A 23,807-nucleotide genomic window follows, 5' to 3' on the forward strand; every position below is an offset into this window, starting at 1 on the left:
CATCGGAGGTTCAAAACGGTGTGATTTTGGAACACCGAAGTCGTTAACGTTGGATGGGTTGTGGTGACGAACTTGAAATCAACGCCAGCTTTGAAATCTTTTTTGACGAAACAGACCAATGAGTCTAATGAGGTGGCACAGATTTTGGTGGTTTCACCATTGAAGGAGGTGGAGCTGGGGGTATTTTTATATATTTTAAATTTATTATATATATTTAAAGTATTTATGTATTTTAATTTTTATATATTTGTTAGAATATTTTAGAATTAGAATTAAATTGAGATTATTTGTAAATTTTGAGGATTATTTTTTTAAAATTATAACTAAATCGATATAATACGTAAATGTTGAAGCCTAAATTTATTATTAAACTATATCGATTAGTTGGGTGATCAAATTAAAAAATTGATAGTTGGGTGACAAAAGGAAAAAGACAATAATTAGGTGATCAAGTTAAAAAAATTGATAGTTGAATGATAATAAAGAAAAGGAGCAATAGTTGGGTGACTTGTATTGCAATTTACCCTATTATTTATTTTTCTTTTGATTTTCGTCAATGATTTTCCCTCTCTAGGGTTTAAATAAAAAAAGGTTCTTCTTCCTCAATCCTCACCAGAATTAAATGTCTCTACTCTTAGAACCCTAATTTTTGTTTCCGAAGAAAAACAACAATGTCCTCGTTCTTTGCAACTCCACAACCCCAACAATCTCCGCCATTGTTTCAGCCCCAACAACAACCTTTCCAGCAAAGCTACAGCCCTTTTTATCAATCCCAGCAGCAGCAGCAACAACAACAACAGCAACCACAGTTGCAGTTTCCACAACAGCAGCAGCAGCAACAACAACAACAGCAGCAGCAACAACCCCTTTTTCTTTTTACTAATGACAAGACTCCTGCTAGTTACAGCACCAAATGGGCTGATCTCCATCCTGATTCTCAAAAATTTCTGCTTCAAATTGAGTATGTTCTCAATTCTTTCTTGATGGGTTTTGTTTTGCATTCTCAAAAAATACAACTTTTTGGCTGCTATTGAAATTGGTTGATGAAAACTTATTTTTGCATACATTATGATATTTTAATAGTGTTTACCTGGAAAAGTGCGGGGCATAAGTTCCTCTTCCTGATTTGGTTTATAGGTTGAGCTTGGATATTGACATTATTATTGTTATATGGCGCTCTGAGTAGTGAGTAGTGAGTGTTGTGATTATCATCTTGGAATGTAGGGAAAGGATATTGGAGTATAGGGATGAAAGCCAAAGGTTAGACCAGTGTACTCGCCTTTATGATTCTTCGGTTTCCAATGAAGGCTTCGAGCTTGATGCCAGCCACATTGTTCAGGTTCAACCTTTGCTTTCTTTTACATACGGACTTGTGCACTTGTGCTTCCTTCAATTGCTGCATTTTTCTTTCTGTCAAACTTTGCTGCTTCTTAGACATTGCATTGATAGAGCAGATGAGCGATAATTATCTAGTTCATTTTCGTTGTCCTTGTTCACTTTACTTGTATCTTATTTTGGTGAATAATCTGGAATGCTTTGTTATTTAACATGAATCTATTATATTACGCCCTTATTGTAATCTAAGTAATGAAAAATATTAAGAAACTAAAACTAGTTGCTCTTGTTGTGAATATTTGGGCTAGCTCAAACTGTATTCTACTTTTACTTTAGATGTATTGTTGTCTCTTTTGTGGTTAGAAGGGCTTATGTTACGTTGATGCAAATAAGTTACTCAATGTGTTGGACCGTCGTCATATCTGGTCCATTGTTTCAAACTGTGAGTGGTTCATGAAGTTATTTCCAAACCAATTGATCTGAGAATCATCTCTTAGGTTACAATTTTGAATCATTTGGTAGATTTTCTGTGAACTATGAAGCATTTTATGTCTCAATGGTATATATAATCAGCCTTCAGTTTTGGAACATATTCCTTGTCTGTTGCCTGTTGTGCTGCTTAGCATTGGTTGATAAAATGGCATGGTTGCTCCAACAGGAACTTGGAGGAATCAGTACTGCCATGGAGAGGCAGAAAGCTTTGCTGCAGGAATTGATGAGTACTGTGAAAGATATGTTAAGGAACACAGAGGTTGCTGTTCGTTCTTTCATGATGCTTCGGCCACGGTTTGTTCATTCAAACACAGGAGGTGCTTCAAATGCCACTGCACCATCCCAGGCTCCAGGGCCAACAACAACACCAGGTTCTGGTGCTCAACCAACTGCTGCATCCATGGTACCAGTTTTTGATTTTTACCATGGGCTTCCAAAGAAGCCTTCTCCCTTTCTACAGTATACAGTTGCTAGATTTGAGAAGTATTTGGGTGAGTGCCGCCAGTGGATTGAAGAGTTGGAACAACTTCTCCTTTTGAATTCTGATAGAAACTCTATCAATCACGCATCCTCTTTGTTGCAATCTCTTCCAAAAGTCATGTCCAATGTGCATGACTTTTTTATTCATGTGGCTGCCAAGGTAAAGAAGCTACCTGTACTTTTATCATTCTGTGTTATGTTTTGTCTGGTTGACAGTACACATGTAGTCATATGCTAAGGAGCAGATAAATATCTAGTTTGAACATTTATTAATTTTAATTGAGTTGATGTCAGGATATTTTTGTTTTTCTATATAGTCTATGCATTATGTTATAACATGCATCCAAGATATGATCTTAAACTTTACTTTGGCTTGCACTTTAACACCTGTCCATCCCCACCCCAAACAAAACACTGAAGAAAGAGGATTTGACTTGTCATGTGATCTTGTATTGTGCAGGTGGAGAGCATTCATCAATATATTGAATCGATGAAAACAGCTTATCTTGCTGATCACCGTCACAGAGGAGATGTTAATGATCCTTTTCTTGAGGCTGATAGGAGAGAAACTGCCAAACAAGAAGCTGCTGCTAAGAGGGTACATCCAACCTTGCATTTACCTGCAAATTCACAACCATCAACTCAAGTTGCTGGCTTGTTTGCCAGCTCAGCAGCTCCTGCTGCAGCCTCTGCCCCACAGACTTCTGCAGCGACATCAGCAGCTTCCTCGGGAGGTGGATTGTCTCTTTTTAGTACACCGTCCTCTACTCCTGCTTCTTCCATGTCATCTTCTCTGTTTGCAACTCCAACTACAGGTGCTTCCATCCAAACATCCCTTTTCAGTTCCTCATCGGGACCTCTCCTAGGATCTGCATCCACTCCCTCTCTTTTTGCTAGTACCGTACCAGCTTTCGGCTCTACTGCATCTGCTGGAGGTTCACTTTTTTCAACACCATTTGCATCTGGTACCTTCTTATGCTATTATAATCTCTGCAATTGCTTCTTTCTATTTTCACGAAATGTCATTTTGAGATCATGCTTGGAATTTTGCTCGAGTAGCTGCTGTTTTTTACATAGGTTGCTAGATTTGATCTAATTATTTTGTGGTCTGACTGAGTTCATTTTCCTTCCCAGGTGCTCCAACAGGGTCTGGTGCTAGCTTCGGGGCTGCATCTGTGAGTAGAATGTTACATTGACTTTCCTTTTATTTCTTTTCCTTTTTCATTATTGATCATAAAGTATAGGCATAGGTTCGAAGAAGACTAATTCCGAGTCTGCATGAGTCGGCATTTTCACATGGGTTGATTATATTTCTCTTACTTGACCTTGTTGACGTATGTTCATGCAGAAATCATCAAGGCCGAAATCTCGGACTGCCCGGCGTTAGTCATCATATCTTGAATATGGAAATCCTGAAGCTACTCTCTGTTCACTGCGATGATCATTTGAACATGAAGGGGCCACATGTTTCGTTTTGACATTATCTGTACCCATTATATTCCTTTAAGTGCAATGTCATTAGCTCTTGAGTTCAAGGATCTTGTATGCACGTTGTTGATATCCAGGAAAACAAGATTTTTAGCTTTGTCGAATATCCTGATCTTATTTTCAGTCATTCCAGCATTGATTTGTTTGCTACAAGATCCTTGTTACTGTAACATTGTAGGATTTTTTTTTCTCTTTTTTGATAAGTAATATTTGAAACTATTATTCGTGTGAAGATAACATCATGGGCAAAATCACATTTATTTCTGAATTTCTGTTGTTAAACTAGAAACATGAAAGGAAATCGTATGTTACTGATCTTTTCATGTTCCCTTGCAACCTATGGAGTTCAACTTCTGCATAGGGATGCAATTGATCTCCAGATGTGAACATGTGAATATTGTTCTTATCTTCAATCCAGCTTAGCCCAGGATCCTTTTCCAACATCAAGCCTCTCATCTTTCTCCTCATTTCTGCAACATCTTGCCATCTCTCTGTTGCAGCATAAAGATTTGAAAGCAAGATATGGGTTCCACTATCTCTTGAATCAACCGTTAAAACCTGATTCGCTGCATGAACTCCTTTTTCCAGGTTTCTAAAAGTGACACAAGAGCTTAGCAATGTTCTCCAGAGTTCCAAATTATCTTCACTATATGGTGATTCTATAATTATCTTCTCTGCCTTGTCCAATAATCCGGCTCGACAAAGCAAACTCACCATGCAAGAATAATGCTTGGGTCCTGCAGGGCAACCACTTTCCTTCATATAACCCCATAATAACTTTCCTCTCTCAACCAAGCCACTGTGGCTACAAGCAGATAGTAGAGACAAAAATGTTACTTGATCTGGTCTTAGTTCATGTTTTAGAATCTTGTCGAATAGCTTCAGTGCATTTTCTGCCATTCCATGTAGGCTATATGCCCCAAGCATTGCATTCCAACACTTTAAATCAGGGTTAGAAACCAATGAAAATATGGATTGAGCAGCTTTAAGGTTTCCATTTTTGGCATACATGTCAATCAGACTACCACAAACAGACATTTCAACATCATATCCAGATTTTATAGCCTGAGAATGAATCATCTCACCTTGTTTTAGCATTGCAAGGTCAGCACAAGCACTTAATACTCCACTGAGAACAAAGCTATCAATTTTGTACCCCATTTGACACATTTCAACCAACAATCTAATAGCCCTCTCCCCATCAGCCAATCTAGAATAACCCATAATCATTTCAGTCCAAACCATCACATCTTTCTTCAAGATCATACTAAAAACCTTCTGAGCAGATTCACTACCACCATTTCTGAAATACATGGACACAAGGGCAGTTCCTACAAAAACACTACTTTCCAACCCTGATTTTGTAATTTGACCATGCAGGGGCTTCCCATAATCAGATGCCAAGAGTGCACTAGTTGCAGAAATGACAGCAGCAAAAGTGTATTCATCAGGCTTAAGAAAATACATTCCCTTCAACTCAACAAACAGCTCCATGGCTCTTATGCCATCTCCATGCTCTGCCAATCCCGCGAGCATTGAATTCCAAGAAACCAAATCAAAGTTTTGAATCCTGCTAAAAACCTTCAACCCCATTTCAATATCACCACAATTGCAATACATGTCAAGCAAGGCATTTTCCAAAGGTAAATCAACTACTATATTAGAAACAACAACTCGGGCATGGATAACTTTCCCACACTCATAATTTCCCAACTTACCGCAAGCATTTAACACCATGGAATAGGTAAATGGAGTTGGAAAAACCCCAAACTTCATCATATCAAAAAAGAGAGCCAGCACTTCCTTTATCTTATCATTCCTCAAGTATCCAAATATTGTAGAATTCCAAGAAACGACATCCTTGCCATCTATGCCAGCAAAAACTTCATTAGCAGATACCAAATCCCCACAATTCGAGTACATCCCAAGTAGCGAAGTTTGAACACAAACATCTCCTAGAAATCCAGACTTCAGAAGAAGAGCATGTAGCGACGAACCAATCAATCTATCCTGAACAAATGAAGCAGCTTGTAACAAGCTCGTGAATGTGGCACCATTAGGCCTTAAACACTCAAAACCCATCTGGGAAACCAATCCAAAGGCTAAATTAGCATGGTTTAAAGATCGAGAATACGCGGAAATGAGCGCATTGTATGAAACTACATTTCTATGGGGAGTTTTATCGAACACTTTCTTGGCATCTGAAAGGGAGTTGCATCGAGAGTACATAGATACAAGGTTGTTGTGGAGGTAGGGAGACGGGGAATGGAGGCATGTTGTGGAGGTGGTCAGTAGGAAAGCGTGGAGTTGACGCGCTTTTTTGAGTGTTGTTATGGAGCTGCATTTTTGTACGAGGGACGCTAGATAGCAGCTTTCGCTTGACGGTAGCATGCACGCGGCCAAGGAGGTTTCTCAGTTCTGCAACTCTATGAACTGAATCAATCCTAAGTATGTTCGGTCCCCCAAACAATTCAGTGTCGTGGATCGATCCTGAAACCCTGTTCTTAGAAATAAATGAATGAGTAAATAAATAACTAAAATAACATTACCAAAGATGAAAAATTGGGTTGGATTTACTGTTTTCCTTTCAATTTGATTCCTAAATTAAAGAAAGACAATACCACATCATTGAGTTTGTTTACGCAATGAATTCAATAAAAGTATAAAACTTGCCCAAATTGGTAATTTTACACTTGTATATAAATACAACATTGCGGTTCCTTAAGAAAAATGGGTAAAAAAATGTCTTCACCGTCGCTCACTGAGTCTCAATTTATTCGTATCTGCCGTCTGATCAACGATTCTCTCCATCCTTTCACCGTCCGTTCCATTCTTCTCCAAAATTTCAATTTCCCCTTCATTTTCTTTCTCTTTAATCTTATTGTTATTTCTTTTGCTATGTCAGGTATCAGAGAATTTGTCTTTCAGCAAACAAGAAGAGAAAAACCTTCTTCTCATTCTCTCTCAGGTTCCCCTCTTTTCTTCTTCTCTAAAACTCCTACATTGAACCTCCTTTCATTACTTAACTCTATTGTCTGGTTTTCTTTTCAGGTCTCAAATGAAACTCGCCGCTTGATTCCGTCGGCTGACACCTCTTCTCCATTAAACCCAAACTCACAAAACCACCATTGTTTATCCAAATCAATATCTCACCTGGTACTTTCTTTTTCTTTTCTATTTTGTTAATTTTTGTAGTTTTTTCTTGAAATCCCAAATCGCCAAATCACATTAATTCTCAAATTTTCCTTTCAGATTCCTTTGTTAAATCTGGAAAGCCTATACATTCAGCATTTAGCTGGCAATGTGCTCGTTACCTTCTCTGAATTTCTAGCCTCATCTGTATGTTAATCAAATTTAAAGATTTGATTTATAACTTTGAAGTTTGTTTTTGCCCTCCTTTTTCTTAGTTTATTTTCTTGTTATTGTAGGTAAAAACCTGGGAATTTTTTATCCATTCGCTCTCTATATGCTTAGAATTATCAATCTCGAACATATCTTCGTGTTCTTTTGAACCTTCAATAACTGGAGCTGGAGGTTCTGGTTCTGACTTATTGAATCTTGTAGGTTTATTTAAGCCTAAGTTGAAAAATACCAGCTTGTTTACAGTAGCTGGAATTATCCGCACATTAAGAAATATACTGAAGTTTTTGAAGGAAGAGTGTGATGATGAGCTTGTTCTTGTGCTTTTAAATTCGATAAGCTTTTTCATTTCGAATGTGCCTTGGGATTCAATGGACGAGATCTTTGGTGGAAATGGTGGTGAAGATGATGAACGGAATGCTTTGTTCTTGGGGAATTTTATTCAGCTACTATCTTCATTTGTTGACCAAATTAGTTTTGCGGAAGGGTTAGACGATTCCCTAGATAAGAATGTGATTCTTTCCAAAATTATCAACCTTGTGCCTAAACTTCTATATTGGTCCCTTCGCAAGGAAGGCAAGTGTGTCAACACATGCATCTCTCGCTACTTTAGCCACAAATTATTGGTATGTGAATGTAGATGTTTTGCTGCTAATCAATCCTGTTTTGCTTTCACATACAAGCAGTCTAATTTGATTGACTTAAGCATTTTGCAGGTTTTGATGATCAGACTTAGTTTACAAATACCCCTAGATTTTTTGGTTCTTGTTTCCTGGTTGCAGCTTCTCCATAGTTACTTTGAAGACCTTTTATATCAACCTTTAACTGATGTCATGAATCAGGATGATTATCTAGAGGACTCTCCTTTTATGTTAAGTAATTTTGATGGAGAAGTACATAGCATGCACTCTCGCCATTTACAAAGACAGGCCATTTTTCTTTTCTTGAGGTGTTCCTTCAGTTTGATAAATCTTGGAAAAGCCACTAGGAAGCATTATTCTAGTGCAACTGTGAAGTCATCCATAGATGTTGATGCAATTTCAGAGCAGAGTTGTGGTAGAGAGAAAGGTTTATTAGAGATTTATGCATGGCTTTCGGGACATGTTGTGGTTGATAAGCTTGTTGCCCATGAAATGTACAGGGAGAAGTCCATAAACTTTTCATTTTCCCTCCTCAAACTGTATACGCATGAGGTCAGTTTGCTGCAGCATTGAAACTTTGTTAAACACTATGTGTTGTTTCTTTGTCTCTTTGCATGTTCCTTTTCCTGAAAATTATAGCGCATCATTATCATTATTTTTGTAAGCTTACTGCAATTATTTGTGCATAAAGAGTTTATTAGTTGCTCTAGAACTAGTTATTTGTTTGTTTTTTTCCTCATCTAGGCTTTCTTAGGGTGCCATTTTGTAATTCCTTATTTGTCTTAGGATGACATATTATTCAAATTTCTCTTGGAACTGCTTTCTCTGCAAGCCTGCGAAGAACAAAAGTGAGCACAAATATCCTTGTTGTTACCTTCATTTTGTTTAATGATTTTTCTTCGGTTATTCTTTGACCTTTTTCTTGGTTTGTCTACAGATTTCACAAAGAAAGACTGGCACCTCAAGATGAGATGGAAGATGTTCTTTTTCATGTTTCATATATTTTTAATCCCATACGCCTGTTTCATCTCTTCCTTGCAGAGGCAAGTCTTTTACACCCTAATCTTATCTCGGCTCCAATTTTGTTGTCCAATAAAAAAAATGTCAATGGGAAAATATGTTTCTATTTCTTTTATTTGAGTAGGTCATAGATAATCCCTGATGTTATGTGTTTCTGTTCATCATCTGTAGTTGCACTATGATCATCAAGTTCTTCTTGATTATCTTATCTCGAAAGACACAGGAATTAGCTGTGCAGAGTATCTCTTAAGGTATGTATTTTAGTTTCCATCTACAACATGCTGTTTCTTAAATTTGGCCGTACAAGGTAGCGTGATAAGACAGCTGTTTTGTTCATTTCCTTTTTACATCTGATTCAATATAACTTGTCATACTTTTCTTCTGGGGTGTGGCCTTTTGTTTATTGTGTAGGTGCTTGCGCATCGTTTGTGATTCATGGCAAACATTTATGGAGTTTTCAGTTTACGGGAAACTAAGTAATCAATTATCTAGCAAGAGAAGAAAAATTTTGTCAGAAAGCTCCAATTTTAAGATAGAGCCGTCATCTGGACCTGTGAAAACGATTCCTTTGTCCCTAGAGAAGAAATTTAATGGTAACCTTGAATATAGACACATGAAACAAATGTATGAGCTAGCCAAAGGTTGTTTGCTTTCTCTGAAAAAGTCCGTGGAGAACCTTCACCTGAAGAATTTGTTCCCGTACAACCCAGAAGTTCTTCTTAAACGGTACTTCATTTCCCTATTACGGAATATTCCTTTCATCAATGCTATAAGGCTCTTCATATGTTTATAAAAGTTCTGTCTCTTGCTTCAATTGCAGCCTAGAAAGATTTCAGGAATTGTGCTTTAAACAGTAGGATGAATACATGTTCTGAGGAATGAAAGCCCTAGTCAGGTAACTGAGCTGTCTATAAGGGTTCTTTGTTTCCCTGTTTTCATTTTTTGGAAAACATTCTCATCATTTTCTGATGTTTGTTTGAGGAAAAGAAAGTTAGTCAAAAAAAACTTTTTTGCAGGTCAATGGAAAATAACACTCATTTTCCATAAATTGTCTTACGGGCTGAAAGTTTGTAAGACGTTTTACAATTTCTTTCTCACGTCTCTAAAAGCTTTCTCTCCAGGTACGATTTGCTTCAATATTTGCTTCTCTCTTACAGATTTTCTTCTTATCTAAAAATTTCCTTCATCTTACTAATTTTGTCCAAGTTTTGGTCTTAAACCCTAAACCCAAATTCTTTCATCTTTGCCTCTCTTCATGGGTTTGATTTTGTTGTTTGCTTCTTATATATATATATATGCATGTGTGTGTGTGTGTATTCCCTTTAATCTCTTTCACTCTCATACTTCTTTGTGTTTCTCTTTTTAAAATTTTTGGTTCTTGCTTGATAATTTGATACACTATTTTTCATAGATTATAAGTTGTTTATATATATACTTTCTCTATTTATAACTAAAACCCCATGGATCTAACACTCAAAATCCCGTAAAAGCATTGATCTTTTGAATGGATTTTAATTTTAGTCCAAATTGGAGTCCGTTTGATCTACTTTCTCAGTTTACATTCTTTGCCATAGTTTTGTTTATCTAATTTTGTGTGTTACTAAAGTCAGGATGAAGGGAAAGATTCGAATTTAGAAAATAAGGATGGAATTGAAAGGCTAATTGGATATAGAAGAGTTATCTAGGTAATTGTTTTCATTTTCAATATAGTCTTAGGTGACATGTTTGTGAAGTTGAATCAAAACAGAAGAAAGTTGGCAGTCAATGCTAATTGTGAGATATCTTGGGAGATAAAGTTTTCGCTGTGTGGGAAGAGAGAGCGAATCGAATACCATTTGAGGCAAGAGTGAAGATAGCTTTGGATACAGGGGTTGCAGGAGTATAGCAAGTATCTTCAATTGTGAGGTATCCTAGAGATAAAATTTCTGCTACAATCCCATGAATGCTTCTGTATTATTATTATTATTATTATTATTATTATTATTATTATTATTATTATTTGTTTAGTTGGTTTGGCTTTGTGTAAGCATTACGTTTAGGCTTGGTACGGTGAAAGAAAATTGGAAAGATGGAAAATTGAAGGGGTACTGTTGGTCTTCTTGATTGAAACAGTTTAAATAAAATGAATAAATGTCAAAACTTCAGTTTCGGTTTAATAAGTGAAGAGGTGTGTGGTCCTCAATCCTACACTTGTTCTTAATCTTCATTGGTTTTTAGTCCTACGTTGTGTCTTCCCTCTGGATGTAGGCCCCTCAATTATTGGGAGGGACTACTATTTTCTTAAGCTCTCTCTTTGTTGGATAATTGGACATTCGGCATTGCAGTATATCATATTTATGCAAATGATCTCAAGTCTATTCTTTTTCATTCAACTTGGAATATTATCTTTTAAATATAGATTTTTTTTTTCACATCCTACCATCACAATCACATCATCATGAATGAGATTGTCTTTTACATTGTTCTATCGACTCTTCACTATTGGTTTGAACAGAAATAAGATGTAGAAACTATGTCATTATTTTTAAGGTTTTATTCGCCCCTACTTATATTTTGACATGCAAATGATTTATTGACAAATTAAACCTCAAGGATGTACTGAAACCCAATAATTGTTAACGTTTTACACTGACCAAAACAATGTACCGAGCATTGAATGGAGCATGGCAAGAATATCAAATTTTATAAAAAACTTCTACAACTATTCTTTATAGGATAGTCTTTAAATATTAATAGATGGAGGAGAATAGGGAAACTTTTGTTTTTGAATTGTTAGTGTTGTTTGGTATTTCTTAGTATACCTACAAATGGATTTATGAGAGTTCTCACGTCTCTTCATAGAGACATAGCTATCTAATAGTTACCTATTTGGGTAGTCACATCTATTAATAATGAATATGATTATTCATTACATATTACTTGAATAATCACAACTTTTGTTAATAATCAAGTAACATAAGTTTTAGTATTTGAGAGACATAACTAATCATTATCAATAGTGACAATTTTTGTTAACAACCAAGTGATATAACTTTTGAATCACTTGTAACCTTTCAATTATAACTATTAAAACATTATAAATGTTTTGAAAATATTCTAACGATCTTCTCACATTTTCAAAGTATTCTAGATTTCGATAATTTTGGAAATCAATTATATAAACGAAGGTGTCTTACAATTGAACCTTTACCTTATGAAAACCTATTAAAGTTAATCGAAATTGCAGGTAGACTATGCTTTAAACAAGCTATTTCATTTGATTAATTGAACACATCTCACACAACGATTTCAACACTAGTTACTTCACAATATCCAAATAAACTATTATGACCATATTTGTAACTTCCTTTCCAAGCTTTAATATTGTAGTTTTGATATTCAATTGTCGACTATATGATTCTCTTCGATTCTTTCGTCTGGCCAAGTGATATGGATGGAACAATGAAGATCAATGGTTTTAATTGGATTACCCATTTACTTTAGCTTATACAGAACTATAATAGTAATCTATTAGTGTTACATTTTTGTTTTATAGTAACTCTTAGCTATTTTTGAGAAGGAAAAAAATAAAGAATATGCAAATGTTACAGGCCTAGAACTTTAGTCTGGCAAACTGTGTGGCCTTAGGCATTTTTTTGCTTCAAATTCGCCTAAGTCAACCTAATTCTTGAAATGTGAGAATCCTCTCAAAAATTTCCTAAGGCACCAAAGATAAAGCGGAAGCAACTAAAAAACAAAAGAGCAACGAAAAACTTGGAAAGCCACAGGAAAGCAATTCACACCAAGTGTTTAAGTAAATACTCTCAAATATATTCTTTGTTAGTTATATGACATGTATCTAGGTTTAGTCAATTTTGGCATAAGATTATGTTATATGCAATATTGAGAATAGAATTTGGATGTATGGATTTGGTTGTTGAATGAAATAGGCATATGAGTTCAGAGTATAGTTTGCAATATGTTAAAAGCTGCAAGTATCTATGGCTTAATGAATAGGCATAAATGTTTAATGTTTGGAATGAAATGTTATTAATTAGTTAACATATAGATGAAATGGCATTAGTGCATAGATGATGACAAGAGTTTTGTTATGTTAGAATCATAGATATTTCATGCTTTAGTTGGACTTGTGGTTGCTGTATGTATACTTGTTGATTTGAAAATGCAGATCGATGATTCAAGTGAAAATTGTAGAAATAGTATGTGACGTCATGACGTTAAACGCATGTCATTGTGACGATAAGCCCTAAAATAGTATATTATGTCGCGACGAGGAACTCCCTCATGTCGCGACGTTGATCCTGTAATTTGAATATTTTATAATTCAGTCCTTATTCGATCTCAGGATAGCTTTAAAGCTTTCTTAAGCTTGTATAAGACCCACGAATGATTAATACTCGTGTTTGAATGTTTAATGATGTGATTAGTATTTATTTTGATTGTAGTTACTCCAGCAACGAATGTAGCACACTATAGCTCAAACCTAACAATCGGGTCAGGAATAGGATGTTATAGCTAAACCTATGATACGTTTAACTCGAGAACCTGAAAAAATGCTAATCTTGTAATAACATGTAAATCCATGAACAAATACGTGTATAACTCTAATGTCATGCCATACGTATCCTAACCTTTTACTAAGTTCACTCGGGCATTACTTCTGTATAAATGTTAATATCAAATCTTGTACATATTTCATTTTTAATTTACAAGGCATATAACCAATCAATAATCATATTGACACCTTGTATTATTTCCATACAACCAATATTCACATGAATTTACAATTTAGTCCAATACAAGACATTTGTGCCAAATTTCCTAATTCTACTCAATTTTAACAAGTATATATATTTAATTAAAGTACAATTCATGAATAATTAAAATAGAATAGTAAGTTCCATATGAATTTACTCGGTCAAAATACAAAACAAGTTGAATTTTCATGGATTAATCAACAATTTTAGCTTTTTCTCGATTATCTTCGCTTTGATTCAATTCTTGATCTATACAATTATCCCATTCAATTCATCAATACCAAACATTTACCACATTATGCAATGAAATGAATGAACCTAAATAATCTCAATTTTGATACCCCTAAAGTTTTACATTCAATTTAGTCCCTAAAATCAAAATAGCCATATCTTTCAATTTTGAACTTCGGTTTAAAAACTAACTACAATCACATCCCTTACGAACCCCTTACTTTCTATTTATAACAAAATTTTACAATAATTTTACATTTTATTCAATTTAGTCCCTATATGCAAAACTAAAAATTAAACTTTAAAATCTAGTTTTTTTTCTTAATTTAAGTTTAAAATGTATCAATTTAACCTAAAAATTTTCAAGAAATCAATAATGATAACTTTAAAAATTTTTTAACAGTTTTGCAAATTGGTACATGGGCTAGCTAAATCAAGCTCTCATGACCTTAAAAACATAAAAATTACAAGAAAATGGCTTGGAAATGCTTACCAATTAGGGGCCGAATAACTTGAGCTTCAAAAATGGTTTTTCTTAGGTTTTGAAAGCATGGCTGGTTAGGTGAAATGAAGAAGATGGAAAAATCCCACTAAAATTTGCCTTATTTACTTTAATTAAATATTTAATTACTTAATTAACTTAATTAAACTTTAATTAATTAAAATTTAATCACAATTAATCAAAATTAGTAGAAGTTAACATCATCATCCACTATTTGATGTAAAAAAAACTGGTTTATTTACCATTTTGAACCTTTAGCTAATTAAATATCTATAGTGATTGAACTTTTACAATTTAGACCCTGCACCTAAATTAACTATTAATTGAACAAATTACTAGACCAAACTTTAATATACTTTTATAATAAATCCATAAATATTCATATTTAACATTTACGGACCTGATTTACAGAAATTGGGTTTCAAAGGCACCACTGAAAATCGGGTTGTTACAACTCTCCCTCATTAAGAAATTTTGTCATCAAAATTTACCTGAGAAAATATGAGGGTATTGATATTTAATAGTTTCTTTCGGCTCCCTTGTAGCTTCTTTTGTACCATAATGGTGCCACATTACTTTCATTAATGACACATGTTTAATTCTCAACTCTTTTACTTCCCGAGCTAGAATCTTAACCAGTTCTTCACCATATGTCAAATCAGGTTGCAGCTCGATTTCATTAGGAGTTAACACGAGAGGGATTAGATCTATACTTTCTCAGCATTGATACATGAAAAACATTATAAATCTTATCCAATTCTGGAGGTAGAGCTAGCCGGTAAGCTACAGGTCCAATTCTCTCGAGAATTTTGTATAGCCTAATGAACCTCGGACTGAGTTTCCCTTTCCTACCGAAACGTAGAACCTTTTTCCAATTTGAAAATTTTAGGAAGACTTTGTCACTAATCTTGAATTCAATGTCTTTTTCTTTTCAAGTCAGCATGGGACTTTTGTTGGTTGGAAGTAACTTTCAAGCAATCTTGAATAACATTGTAACAACCCGGTTTAGACCGTAGTCGGATAGTGGTTTTGGGACCACAAATTCGAGTAAAAAAAAATTTTAATATTATTTTTGGTGTCTACAACATGTTAATTTATATGTGTGAAAATTTTGTGTAAAAATTTTATCGTTTGTGTGCTCGATTTTATAACAAAGACTTAATTGCGTAAATTGTAAAAGTGGCATTCTAATTGTTAAAGTACTTAATTGCTTTGATTAATTAATTATGGAGTCCTTTAATTAAATATAGCGATTAAATACATGAATGGACGGTAATGGCATGCATTATATGGTTTTATTATTAAACCATTAAGGTTATATTGGTAAATGGATAATAAAATGTAACTAAAATAAAACAAAATAGGAAATGGCCATGCATGTTCATCTTTTGGCCGAATATTGAAGAGAAAAAGAACCATTTGAAAGCTTTAAAGATTCAGTACTTTGAAGCTCAAATTAAGGTATGGATTTTGTTTGGTTTTGGATAATTTTTACGTTTTTGAGATCGTTGCTTTGTATATTATCTAGCCCATGCTTTAATTTTCAGAATTAATGATAAATTTTAGATTTTCCATTATTGATAAGATGATGAATTTGTTGTTTGATGATGAAAAATAAATCTTTGATGTTCGATTATCACGTTTAATTAAGTGATTTTTTATAAAAATTTAAATTATAGATTTATTTGTGGAATTTGAAAATTTAGGGAATTAAATGTGAAATAAATGAAATATATGGGCTGCTAGGGACCATAGAAGATTCGGCTAAGGCATGGTTTTGATGAATTTTGTGTATTTTTGTATTAAGGACTAAAATGTCCAAAATGTGAAATTTGAGGGCTAAAGTGTAAATGCCCTAATTAGGTGTTTATGGATTGAATTAAATAAGATGTGTTATTAAATAGCCAAATTTGAACTTATTTAGATTAAGAAAAGAGGAAATCAGATTTTGATTAGGGAAAGTTGAAGGTTGTCGAATAGTCATTCCGATCCGTTCGTGTCCGTACGAGGTAAGTTCATAAGTAAATAATTGTTATTAAATTCATATGAAAATGTATTTAATTGTGCCGAATTGAATTTTAGTAACTTTATATGTGTATGCCGAATTGATATAAGTATGGGAAAAATAGTTACGAGCTTGAATCGATCAAATTATGACGTCCGAAAGTGCCGGACGAACCATAGGAATAGTTAAGATACATATGTCATGATATAGGATTTCGATATGTGATTTCTTATAAGACAACGTTTGGGATATCGACCTCAAATTGGGATCTACATGTAAGACACTGTCTAGGACAGTGGCAACGATATTTGATTACATGTAAGACCTCGTCTGGGACGTAGGCATTGTATGAGCTTTTTGAGTTATCCAAGTATCCTTATTGATTCCGAATGGTTTAACGAGCAGTGTTAAGTTTAGATCGAATGTGAAATCTAGTTAAATGGCTTAGGTACGTGCGATATTAAATGTTCATGAAAATAGGTAAGTATAATACTTGAGATGATGATATGAATTATACATGTTAAAGGTGTGATTATTATGTACATGAGATTGTTCATGTTCAGTCATATTGAGATAATTATGCTAATATTAATTTGATAATTTATTTGCTTATGACTTACTAAGCAAAAAAGCTTACTGTGGGTGTGTTTGTTCGTTCTTTTATAAATTTTTGGAAAGCTAGTTACGAGCTCGGAGAACTTCAAGGAAGTCCGTCACACTATCGATCTCTATTTCGGTACTTTAAAAGCTTGAAACTTTGAATATATGGCATGTATAGGCTAGCATTTATTTTGTTTGGTCTTGAAATTTGTATATATATTTAGCCATGCGAAAATGGCTTGTTGTTAAAGCTAAGGTTCAAATGTTTAAGTAATTTTAATCATGATGCTAATGTTGGTTATATGATTCAACAATGAGGAAAGGTAGTAAGATGTATAATTGGCTTTATAGTTAGCTCATTTTGGAAGTATGAAATATCGTATAATTTGTCTTGGTAATAAGGTAAAATGATGAATATATATATTTGATTGTGTATTGGTTATGTTGATTTGTTTTGTAATGGTAAAATATACACATATATTATGAGTGAATAGTTGGTTTTTAGGTACGGTTCATGATGGAAAATGATGATTATATGTTGAGTAAGTTGGATGGTCATTTGAATAGCTATAAGTGACATAGCCGTTTTGATATTATAATTTTGAGATAGTATGTTAAGCTTAAGATTTGAAATATGGAAATAGTATAAATTTTTGGATGTTGAATGGATGATCGAATAGGTGGTTGTCTAAATGGTTGGCATATGAAGTTTAAAGATGATAATTTGCGTGCGAGATAAGTATGCTTGAATAATCAATTGTGTTTAATTGATAAATATTATTATGATGAAATGGGTAATAATTTTATAAGTGAAATTTCTAGCCTAATAGATGATGAGATGAATGGTTAAGTATATGAAATTTGGATCGGTTGGGAGCATGTGAATTGGGTGTAATATGATTTGTCTATTTGTGACCGAATATGGTTAATAATATTATAGAGAAATGCATATGAATTTGTAATGAACAAAATGTTAATATTTGACCATTTGATAAGTATGCACATGTTTCCTACTTGAATAATTAGTTGTTTAGGTCTAGTTTCTTAATGGCTCATTGGATGTTTGAAAAGACAAGGTCTAGACAAGATTTTAACATATGAACTAGGTATGATATGTTTTTATTAATGGTGTTCGAAAATGGTTCATTTTGATATGGCGACTGTGCGTGTATATATATAGATGGTATTAAAAGCATAATTGACCATGTGGTAAGTTAATTAATGCCACATTTGCTAATGGCCAAAAAGCCTTGTGATACGATTTATTTGGTTTAATATGTGCGTGTATAGAATTATGAAGTAAAATGTTTAATCTTATTAGGTATTTGAATACCATTAGAGATTTGAGCATATGATTCGTGTTATATGTTGATAAAGCTGATATTCTATGGCTTTTTGGCATGTTATTGGTATGAAAAATTTGATTATACTCATGGTATGAATTCAGTCGAATCTTGAGGTACGATTCGTGTTTGCAATATGATTAATAATGTGTGTTTAATATTTAATTATATATATGCTTTATATATATGATTATGATTTGTGTGAAAATGAAAATGTTCAGAACAGTGTTTTTGTTTAGTAATGCCTCGTGACCCTAATCCGGCGATGGATACGGGTTAGGGGCGTTACAAACATGGACTTTCTCTTTTGTCTTACTCATCAAATCTGTTCCCACTAACTTTCTTTTACTCAACTTTGATTAGAAAACAGGATTCTGACATTTACGCCCATAGAAATTTTTTTAAAGTTCCATTTTAATGCTCAACTGATAACTATTTTTGTAAGCAAACTCAGCTAATGGTAGGAATCTTTTCTAGTTGCGTTCAAATTCAATCGCACAACAATGCAACATATCTTCGAGTATTTGAATTACTTTCTTTAGTTGTCCATTGTTTGAGGGTGAAATGTTGTACTGAAATTTAATTTAATACCCAAAGCTTTATGTAGTTTACTCCAAAATTTAGAGGTAAATCTTAGATCCCGATATGAGATTCTATATAAAGGACAATATCAGAGATATAAATTTTAGGCAATTTCTTGAGGGAATAGTCAGTTCTCATAGGAATGAAATGAGCATATTTAGTCAACTTGTCAACTATCACCCAAACTGGAATGAAATGATCGTGAACAGCTTAGATCACTCTAGATAGTCTCGCATCCTATGCGAATTACAACATAAGAAACACCTCACCGACTTCTTTTCATTTTGCTTGACCTTCTTGGCCTCAATAGAACTCAAGATCGAACCAAGCCTTATCGATGCTTTGTCTGGCTCATCATCTCTTTCGATGGTAGAAAATACGGATCGTTTTGGACAATCTCTTACCATATGTGAATTATCACAAAGAAAACATTCCACTGGCCCTTTTGGATTGTTATTGGGCTTTCACTTTCCTTTATGTGGTTTCTCATTACCACCATTGCCACCATTGTTGTTTTTAACCTGTTTTTCTTCATCTGCCCCACCATTTTCCTTCTCATTGAGTTTGGAAGACTCAAACTTATTTTTCTTTGGAACAAAAGATCAATTAAGGACTCTGCTACAGTCATGGCTTTGGTAAGTTCTTTGACCTCTCGACATTGTACCTCTTGATTTGTCCACAGTTTCAACCCATCCATGAAAAAGAGGAAGACATCTTTCTGACCCAAATCGGAAATTTAGAGCATCAACTCCCTGGACTACTGCACATGCTCTCTAGTTGTGCCTTGTTGCGTAAGCCGGCGTAACTTAGCCCGAGCCTCATCCTCCGCATACTCTGATAAAACTACCTCTTGAATTCAATTTGGAACTCTAACTCCTCCCAAGTCTCAATGACGGTACCACATCATGTAACACCCTTAACCCATCATCGTCGCTAGATTAGGGTTACTAACCATTACAATACAAATCAGAACAATTTAATTCAAAGCAGATCAATAATACCATTTGTTATTAATTATCAGAACTCATCACAATATTAGTAAACATACACATTTGGGCCTTAAATCGAGCCTTTGAGGCCCTAAAAATAGTTCAGGAACAAGAGAAGACTAATTTGAAACAAATAAGAAATTTTAGGAAAAAATTGAAAATTTTGAAAATAGGGGTCACATGGCCGTGTGGCTAGGCCGTGTGACATAGCCCAGAATGTGTGGACATTCGAAGTTAGGACAAACAGTCACATCGCAGCCTGTGTGTGAAAACGAAGTTAGGTCACACGACCATGTCGCCAGGCCGTGTAACTCTCTGAGTTTGTGTGGTTTACACTGCACCTAAATTTAAATGACACACGACCGTGTGGGTGACCGTGTGTGGCACATAGTTGTGTGACAGCCCGTGTTTCAGACTGTTTGTAGCAAAATTTTCCCCTAAATAGGGTCATTTCAAGCCCAAAACTTGCACACAAATATTCACCAATTCAACCATCATTAACATATATAAAGCATACCTCAAAACATCTATAAACATGCCAAAATCACATTCAACCTATTTCTAACCAATATGCCATTTAAATGACACCTCAATCATCATTCTATTTAATTCGATCAAACATGGATTATAACCTAAACATATATTCATATGCTCACACCATCATTATACCATTTCTATCACATATGAATGAACACAAATCACATATTTACAAGGCATTTTAAGATGGTCCAAAGTCACAAACATATACATACATTTACATAGCCATATTAACATATGCATAAGTTTGGTAGCAACCCAAACATACCAACTCAAACATCAAAATACCAAGTGCTAACTAGCCTATACATGCCAAATAACCATATCACAACATATCACACAATCATTTTCTTTCTACTCACATGAGGGCATGCATAGTTACTATCATCTCATATAAACACACATTTATCAAAAAATATGAAAAAAATGAACTTGGCACCATTTAAAAACAAACCAATTACCAAGACTACACTTATAATCCTATTATATGTCATTTATAACCATTTGCCAAAATAACCAAAATTTACCAATATCGATTGTTAGATAGTGTGATCGTGCTCCAATGCAATTTCCAATCAATCGAGCTTTCCAATGACTTATAAAAATAAGGAACATCAACTAGGTAAGCAACTAATGCTTAGTAAGTTCATATAACAGAACTTAAACTGACCAAATGCATTAATTAAACAACCATATATGATTCCATTTAGCCATAGTCCAAATTTCCTTTTTCTTATACACAACACTTCACAAGATTAGTCGGCGAAGCAATGCACATATAAATTTAACCAAATAAGGCATATAACGTCTCAAGCTTTTCAAATTCATCAATCACTTTTATCATACACTGTGTACTTTCATTTTCATTACCTTCCACACCTCAAACCTCATATATCATACATACTATAGTATAGTAAATCATGGCATATACCTAATAAGCATTTAGGTTCTATATATCAACCATCACATATATATATCCATTTCAAATTCTACTCATTTGAGTCCACATGGTTAATAGATAATAAGTAAACATAACATATATTAAGAAATAAATTTCATGCATATTTCATCTATCACGTAAAAAAATATTCTCATCCTTTTCATTGCATATATGCATATCCATCTTTCCATTTCATATGAACATTAGTACACTAAGTTTTTATACATGTCTTTCCATTAACCTTTACTTACTCGTTGAACCATCTTGAATTACATCGGAGACTCAGGAATGCTCACACAAAGTGTGCCTTTTCATGTAACCGTAAACTTTCCAATAGTGCTCACATGAGCTATAGAATAGGCCTGCTCACACGAGTTGTGGATCAGGATGTTAGTTAAACAATGCTGCTCATACAAGCTGTGGAGAATCCGCAATAGATGTATGACCTCAGCCATCGGTAGGCCATCTAAGACCAGGACTTGAAACCGTATAATCCCTAATGACATGTCATTTCTATCCTAAATATTCACAAGGTCCAAACGGGACCTTTGCACATATCTGATTCTTTACAATTTATTATATTATACTATTTCACACATGCTTAATGAAATACATATTTTTCAATTTACATATCCAAATTCTTTCTTTTCATTTCATTGTACCATTCCATTACACATTAAGTGAAGTTCATATTGTCATATATAAACTTTAATTTAATTAGCTTCTCAACTTAATCCATTATACCAAATTAATACACAAATATCAATCCAATTATGCATATCAAAAATATTAATTAACATTCCATTCAAAACAACAATAACAAATTTAATCATTATACGAACTTACCTCGATTAGAACGGTTGCTAAAATGAGGTCGACAACTAGTCAAGAACCTTAGCTTTTTCCTCGATTTAAATCCAACTGTATCGTTTCTTGATCAAAATAATAATTTTCATTCAGTTAATACAATTCTAGCACTTAAATAATCACTTTTATTGAATTAAGTCCTTCCATCATCATTTTACAAAATTACCCCAACATTTTTCCTTTTATGCAATTTAGTCATAAATCTCGATATTCATGAATTATCGACATTTAATCAAAATAATAGCCAGCCCAATTTCATATGATTTATAATCAGCCCATATCCATTATAAATTCCCAATATTTACATGAAGTTTTAATATTTTAACGAATTAATCCTAAACATTAAAATCATTAGAAATCACTTAACAAAATAAGTTTATTTAACAACCAAGCTTAATATTCTATCAAATAAATTCACAATCACCCAAAAATCATTCATGGCAATCCCTAAACTTTTAACAATTTTACAAATTGACCCTGGGCTAGTTAACTAAGCTATTACGAGCTCAAAAACATAAAAATTATTAAAAACAGGGTTCAAAATCTTACCATGCAAGAGAAATCAGCCTTGTCTGAAGCTTTTCCCCACCTGTTCATGGCTATTTGGTTTTGAAAAGAAAGAATGAACAAGATGACCATTTTTGGTTAGGTTTATTTTAGTTTTAATTATTTAATTACTAATGTAACCTTTAAAATTCATGAAATTTACCATGCAACCTATCCATGAATATCTAGTAACTTTAAATATGGTATAATTACCATTCAAGTCCATTAGTTTATCTTTTTCAAGCTTTTTGATCAATTTGACTAATGGAATTTAACTTTTGCACCTTTTACGATTTAGTCTTTTTCGTTTAATCAACTATTTAATCAACTATTTAGTCTTAACCAAATTTTATTATACTCATATAATCGCTCCGTGAATATTTACTAAAAATATTTATGGGCTCGATTTATAGAAATGAGGTACCGAAACCTTATTTTCTAAAACCACTTAACTTTAGGGATACACCACTTGAACTTAATTATTCTTTCAAATAACTTAAAGTACCATATCAAAATCAAATATAATACAATATTTGACTCGTAAATATTAAATAATAATATTTACAGACTCACTTGTCGGATCTGTGGCCCTAAAACCAATATTTCTGACACTATTGAGAAATAGGCTGTTACAACTCTCCCTCTTACGAGAATTTCGTCCTCGAAATTTCTCACATGATAATAGCTATTTAGATCAAGTTTTTCTTTCTTATCTTCAAAGGTAGTCCATATACGAAATCCATCGTAACTCGTTCCCAATCAGAACTCATAGTAGACCGTAATATTACAGATAGTACTTGATATTCTACATTGACTTATTAACATATCAGATATCTTAGTATAAACTCAGAAATTTCACATTTTATTCCTGAGCACCAATAACTTTGTCTTAAGGCATTATACATTTTGTCGATGTCTGGTAGATCAAATAGACAATGCCATGAACCTCGTATAGAATGTCCTACAAATCCCAGAATTGTTCAGTGTACATATTCAAATATTTTTCTTTGCATCTAAAAAGTTCTCCAAAAAGTTAACGGTTCAACCCTCGACTTCATAACATTCAGACCATCATAATTCAAGATATCTGAA

General features: G+C 33.7%; 3 protein-coding genes across 7 annotated transcripts; 2 read left to right on the forward strand and 1 right to left on the reverse strand.

Moving 5' to 3' along the window:
- The first annotated feature begins 587 nt into the window (after positions 1 to 587).
- LOC105763331 (nuclear pore complex protein NUP58) lies at positions 588 to 4,014 on the forward strand. Its single transcript, XM_012581527.2, has 6 exons — positions 588 to 961; positions 1,225 to 1,339; positions 1,994 to 2,467; positions 2,768 to 3,272; positions 3,442 to 3,482; positions 3,656 to 4,014. Exons 1-6 carry the CDS (start codon positions 672 to 674, stop codon positions 3,692 to 3,694), a joined length of 1,464 nt encoding a protein of 487 aa, XP_012436981.1. The 5' UTR covers positions 588 to 671; the 3' UTR covers positions 3,695 to 4,014.
- Positions 4,015 to 4,037: 23 nt separating this feature from the next.
- LOC105763329 (pentatricopeptide repeat-containing protein At3g50420) lies at positions 4,038 to 6,613 on the reverse strand. Its single transcript, XM_012581525.2, has one exon. The coding sequence runs from the start codon at positions 6,184 to 6,186 to the stop codon at positions 4,078 to 4,080; it is 2,109 nt and encodes a 702-aa protein (XP_012436979.1). The 5' UTR covers positions 6,187 to 6,613; the 3' UTR covers positions 4,038 to 4,077.
- LOC105763330 (hypothetical protein) lies at positions 6,505 to 10,822 on the forward strand. Of its 5 annotated transcripts, none has more exons than XR_001124165.2 (13): positions 6,505 to 6,615; positions 6,701 to 6,763; positions 6,847 to 6,951; positions 7,048 to 7,134; positions 7,224 to 7,781; positions 7,872 to 8,348; positions 8,583 to 8,644; positions 8,734 to 8,839; positions 8,988 to 9,067; positions 9,228 to 9,542; positions 9,637 to 9,711; positions 9,833 to 9,937; positions 10,423 to 10,822. XR_001124165.2 is itself a non-coding variant. In XM_012581526.2 (12 exons), exons 1-11 carry the CDS (start codon positions 6,526 to 6,528, stop codon positions 9,671 to 9,673), a joined length of 1,980 nt encoding a protein of 659 aa, XP_012436980.1. In that variant the 5' UTR covers positions 6,505 to 6,525; the 3' UTR covers positions 9,674 to 9,711; positions 9,833 to 10,822. The 5 variants fall into 5 exon arrangements, 1 of the variants encoding a protein (XP_012436980.1); XR_001124166.2 differs by having other exon boundaries at positions 10,427 to 10,822; XR_001124167.2 differs by having other exon boundaries at positions 10,527 to 10,822.
- Positions 10,823 to 23,807: the final 12,985 nt, after the last annotated feature.

This window comes from Gossypium raimondii, chromosome 12, assembly GCF_025698545.1.
Source record: "Gossypium raimondii isolate GPD5lz chromosome 12, ASM2569854v1, whole genome shotgun sequence".
NCBI lineage: Eukaryota > Viridiplantae > Streptophyta > Magnoliopsida > Malvales > Malvaceae > Gossypium > Gossypium raimondii.

Coding starts and splice junctions, on each gene's coding strand:
- LOC105763331 (XM_012581527.2), top strand. CDS start 672: ATGTCCTCGTTCTTTGCAACTCCACAACCCCAACAATCTCCGCCATTG. Junction 962..1,224: donor AAATTTCTGCTTCAAATTGA/GTATGTTCTCAA, acceptor CTTGGAATGTAG/GGAAAGGATATTGGAGTATA. Junction 3,483..3,655: donor CTAGCTTCGGGGCTGCATCT/GTGAGTAGAATG, acceptor ATGTTCATGCAG/AAATCATCAAGGCCGAAATC.
- LOC105763329 (XM_012581525.2), bottom strand. CDS start 6,186: ATGCTACCGTCAAGCGAAAGCTGCTATCTAGCGTCCCTCGTACAAAAA.
- LOC105763330 (XM_012581526.2), top strand. CDS start 6,526: ATGGGTAAAAAAATGTCTTCACCGTCGCTCACTGAGTCTCAATTTATT. Junction 8,840..8,987: donor TTCATCTCTTCCTTGCAGAG/GCAAGTCTTTTA, acceptor CATCATCTGTAG/TTGCACTATGATCATCAAGT. Junction 9,068..9,227: donor TGTGCAGAGTATCTCTTAAG/GTATGTATTTTA, acceptor TTTATTGTGTAG/GTGCTTGCGCATCGTTTGTG.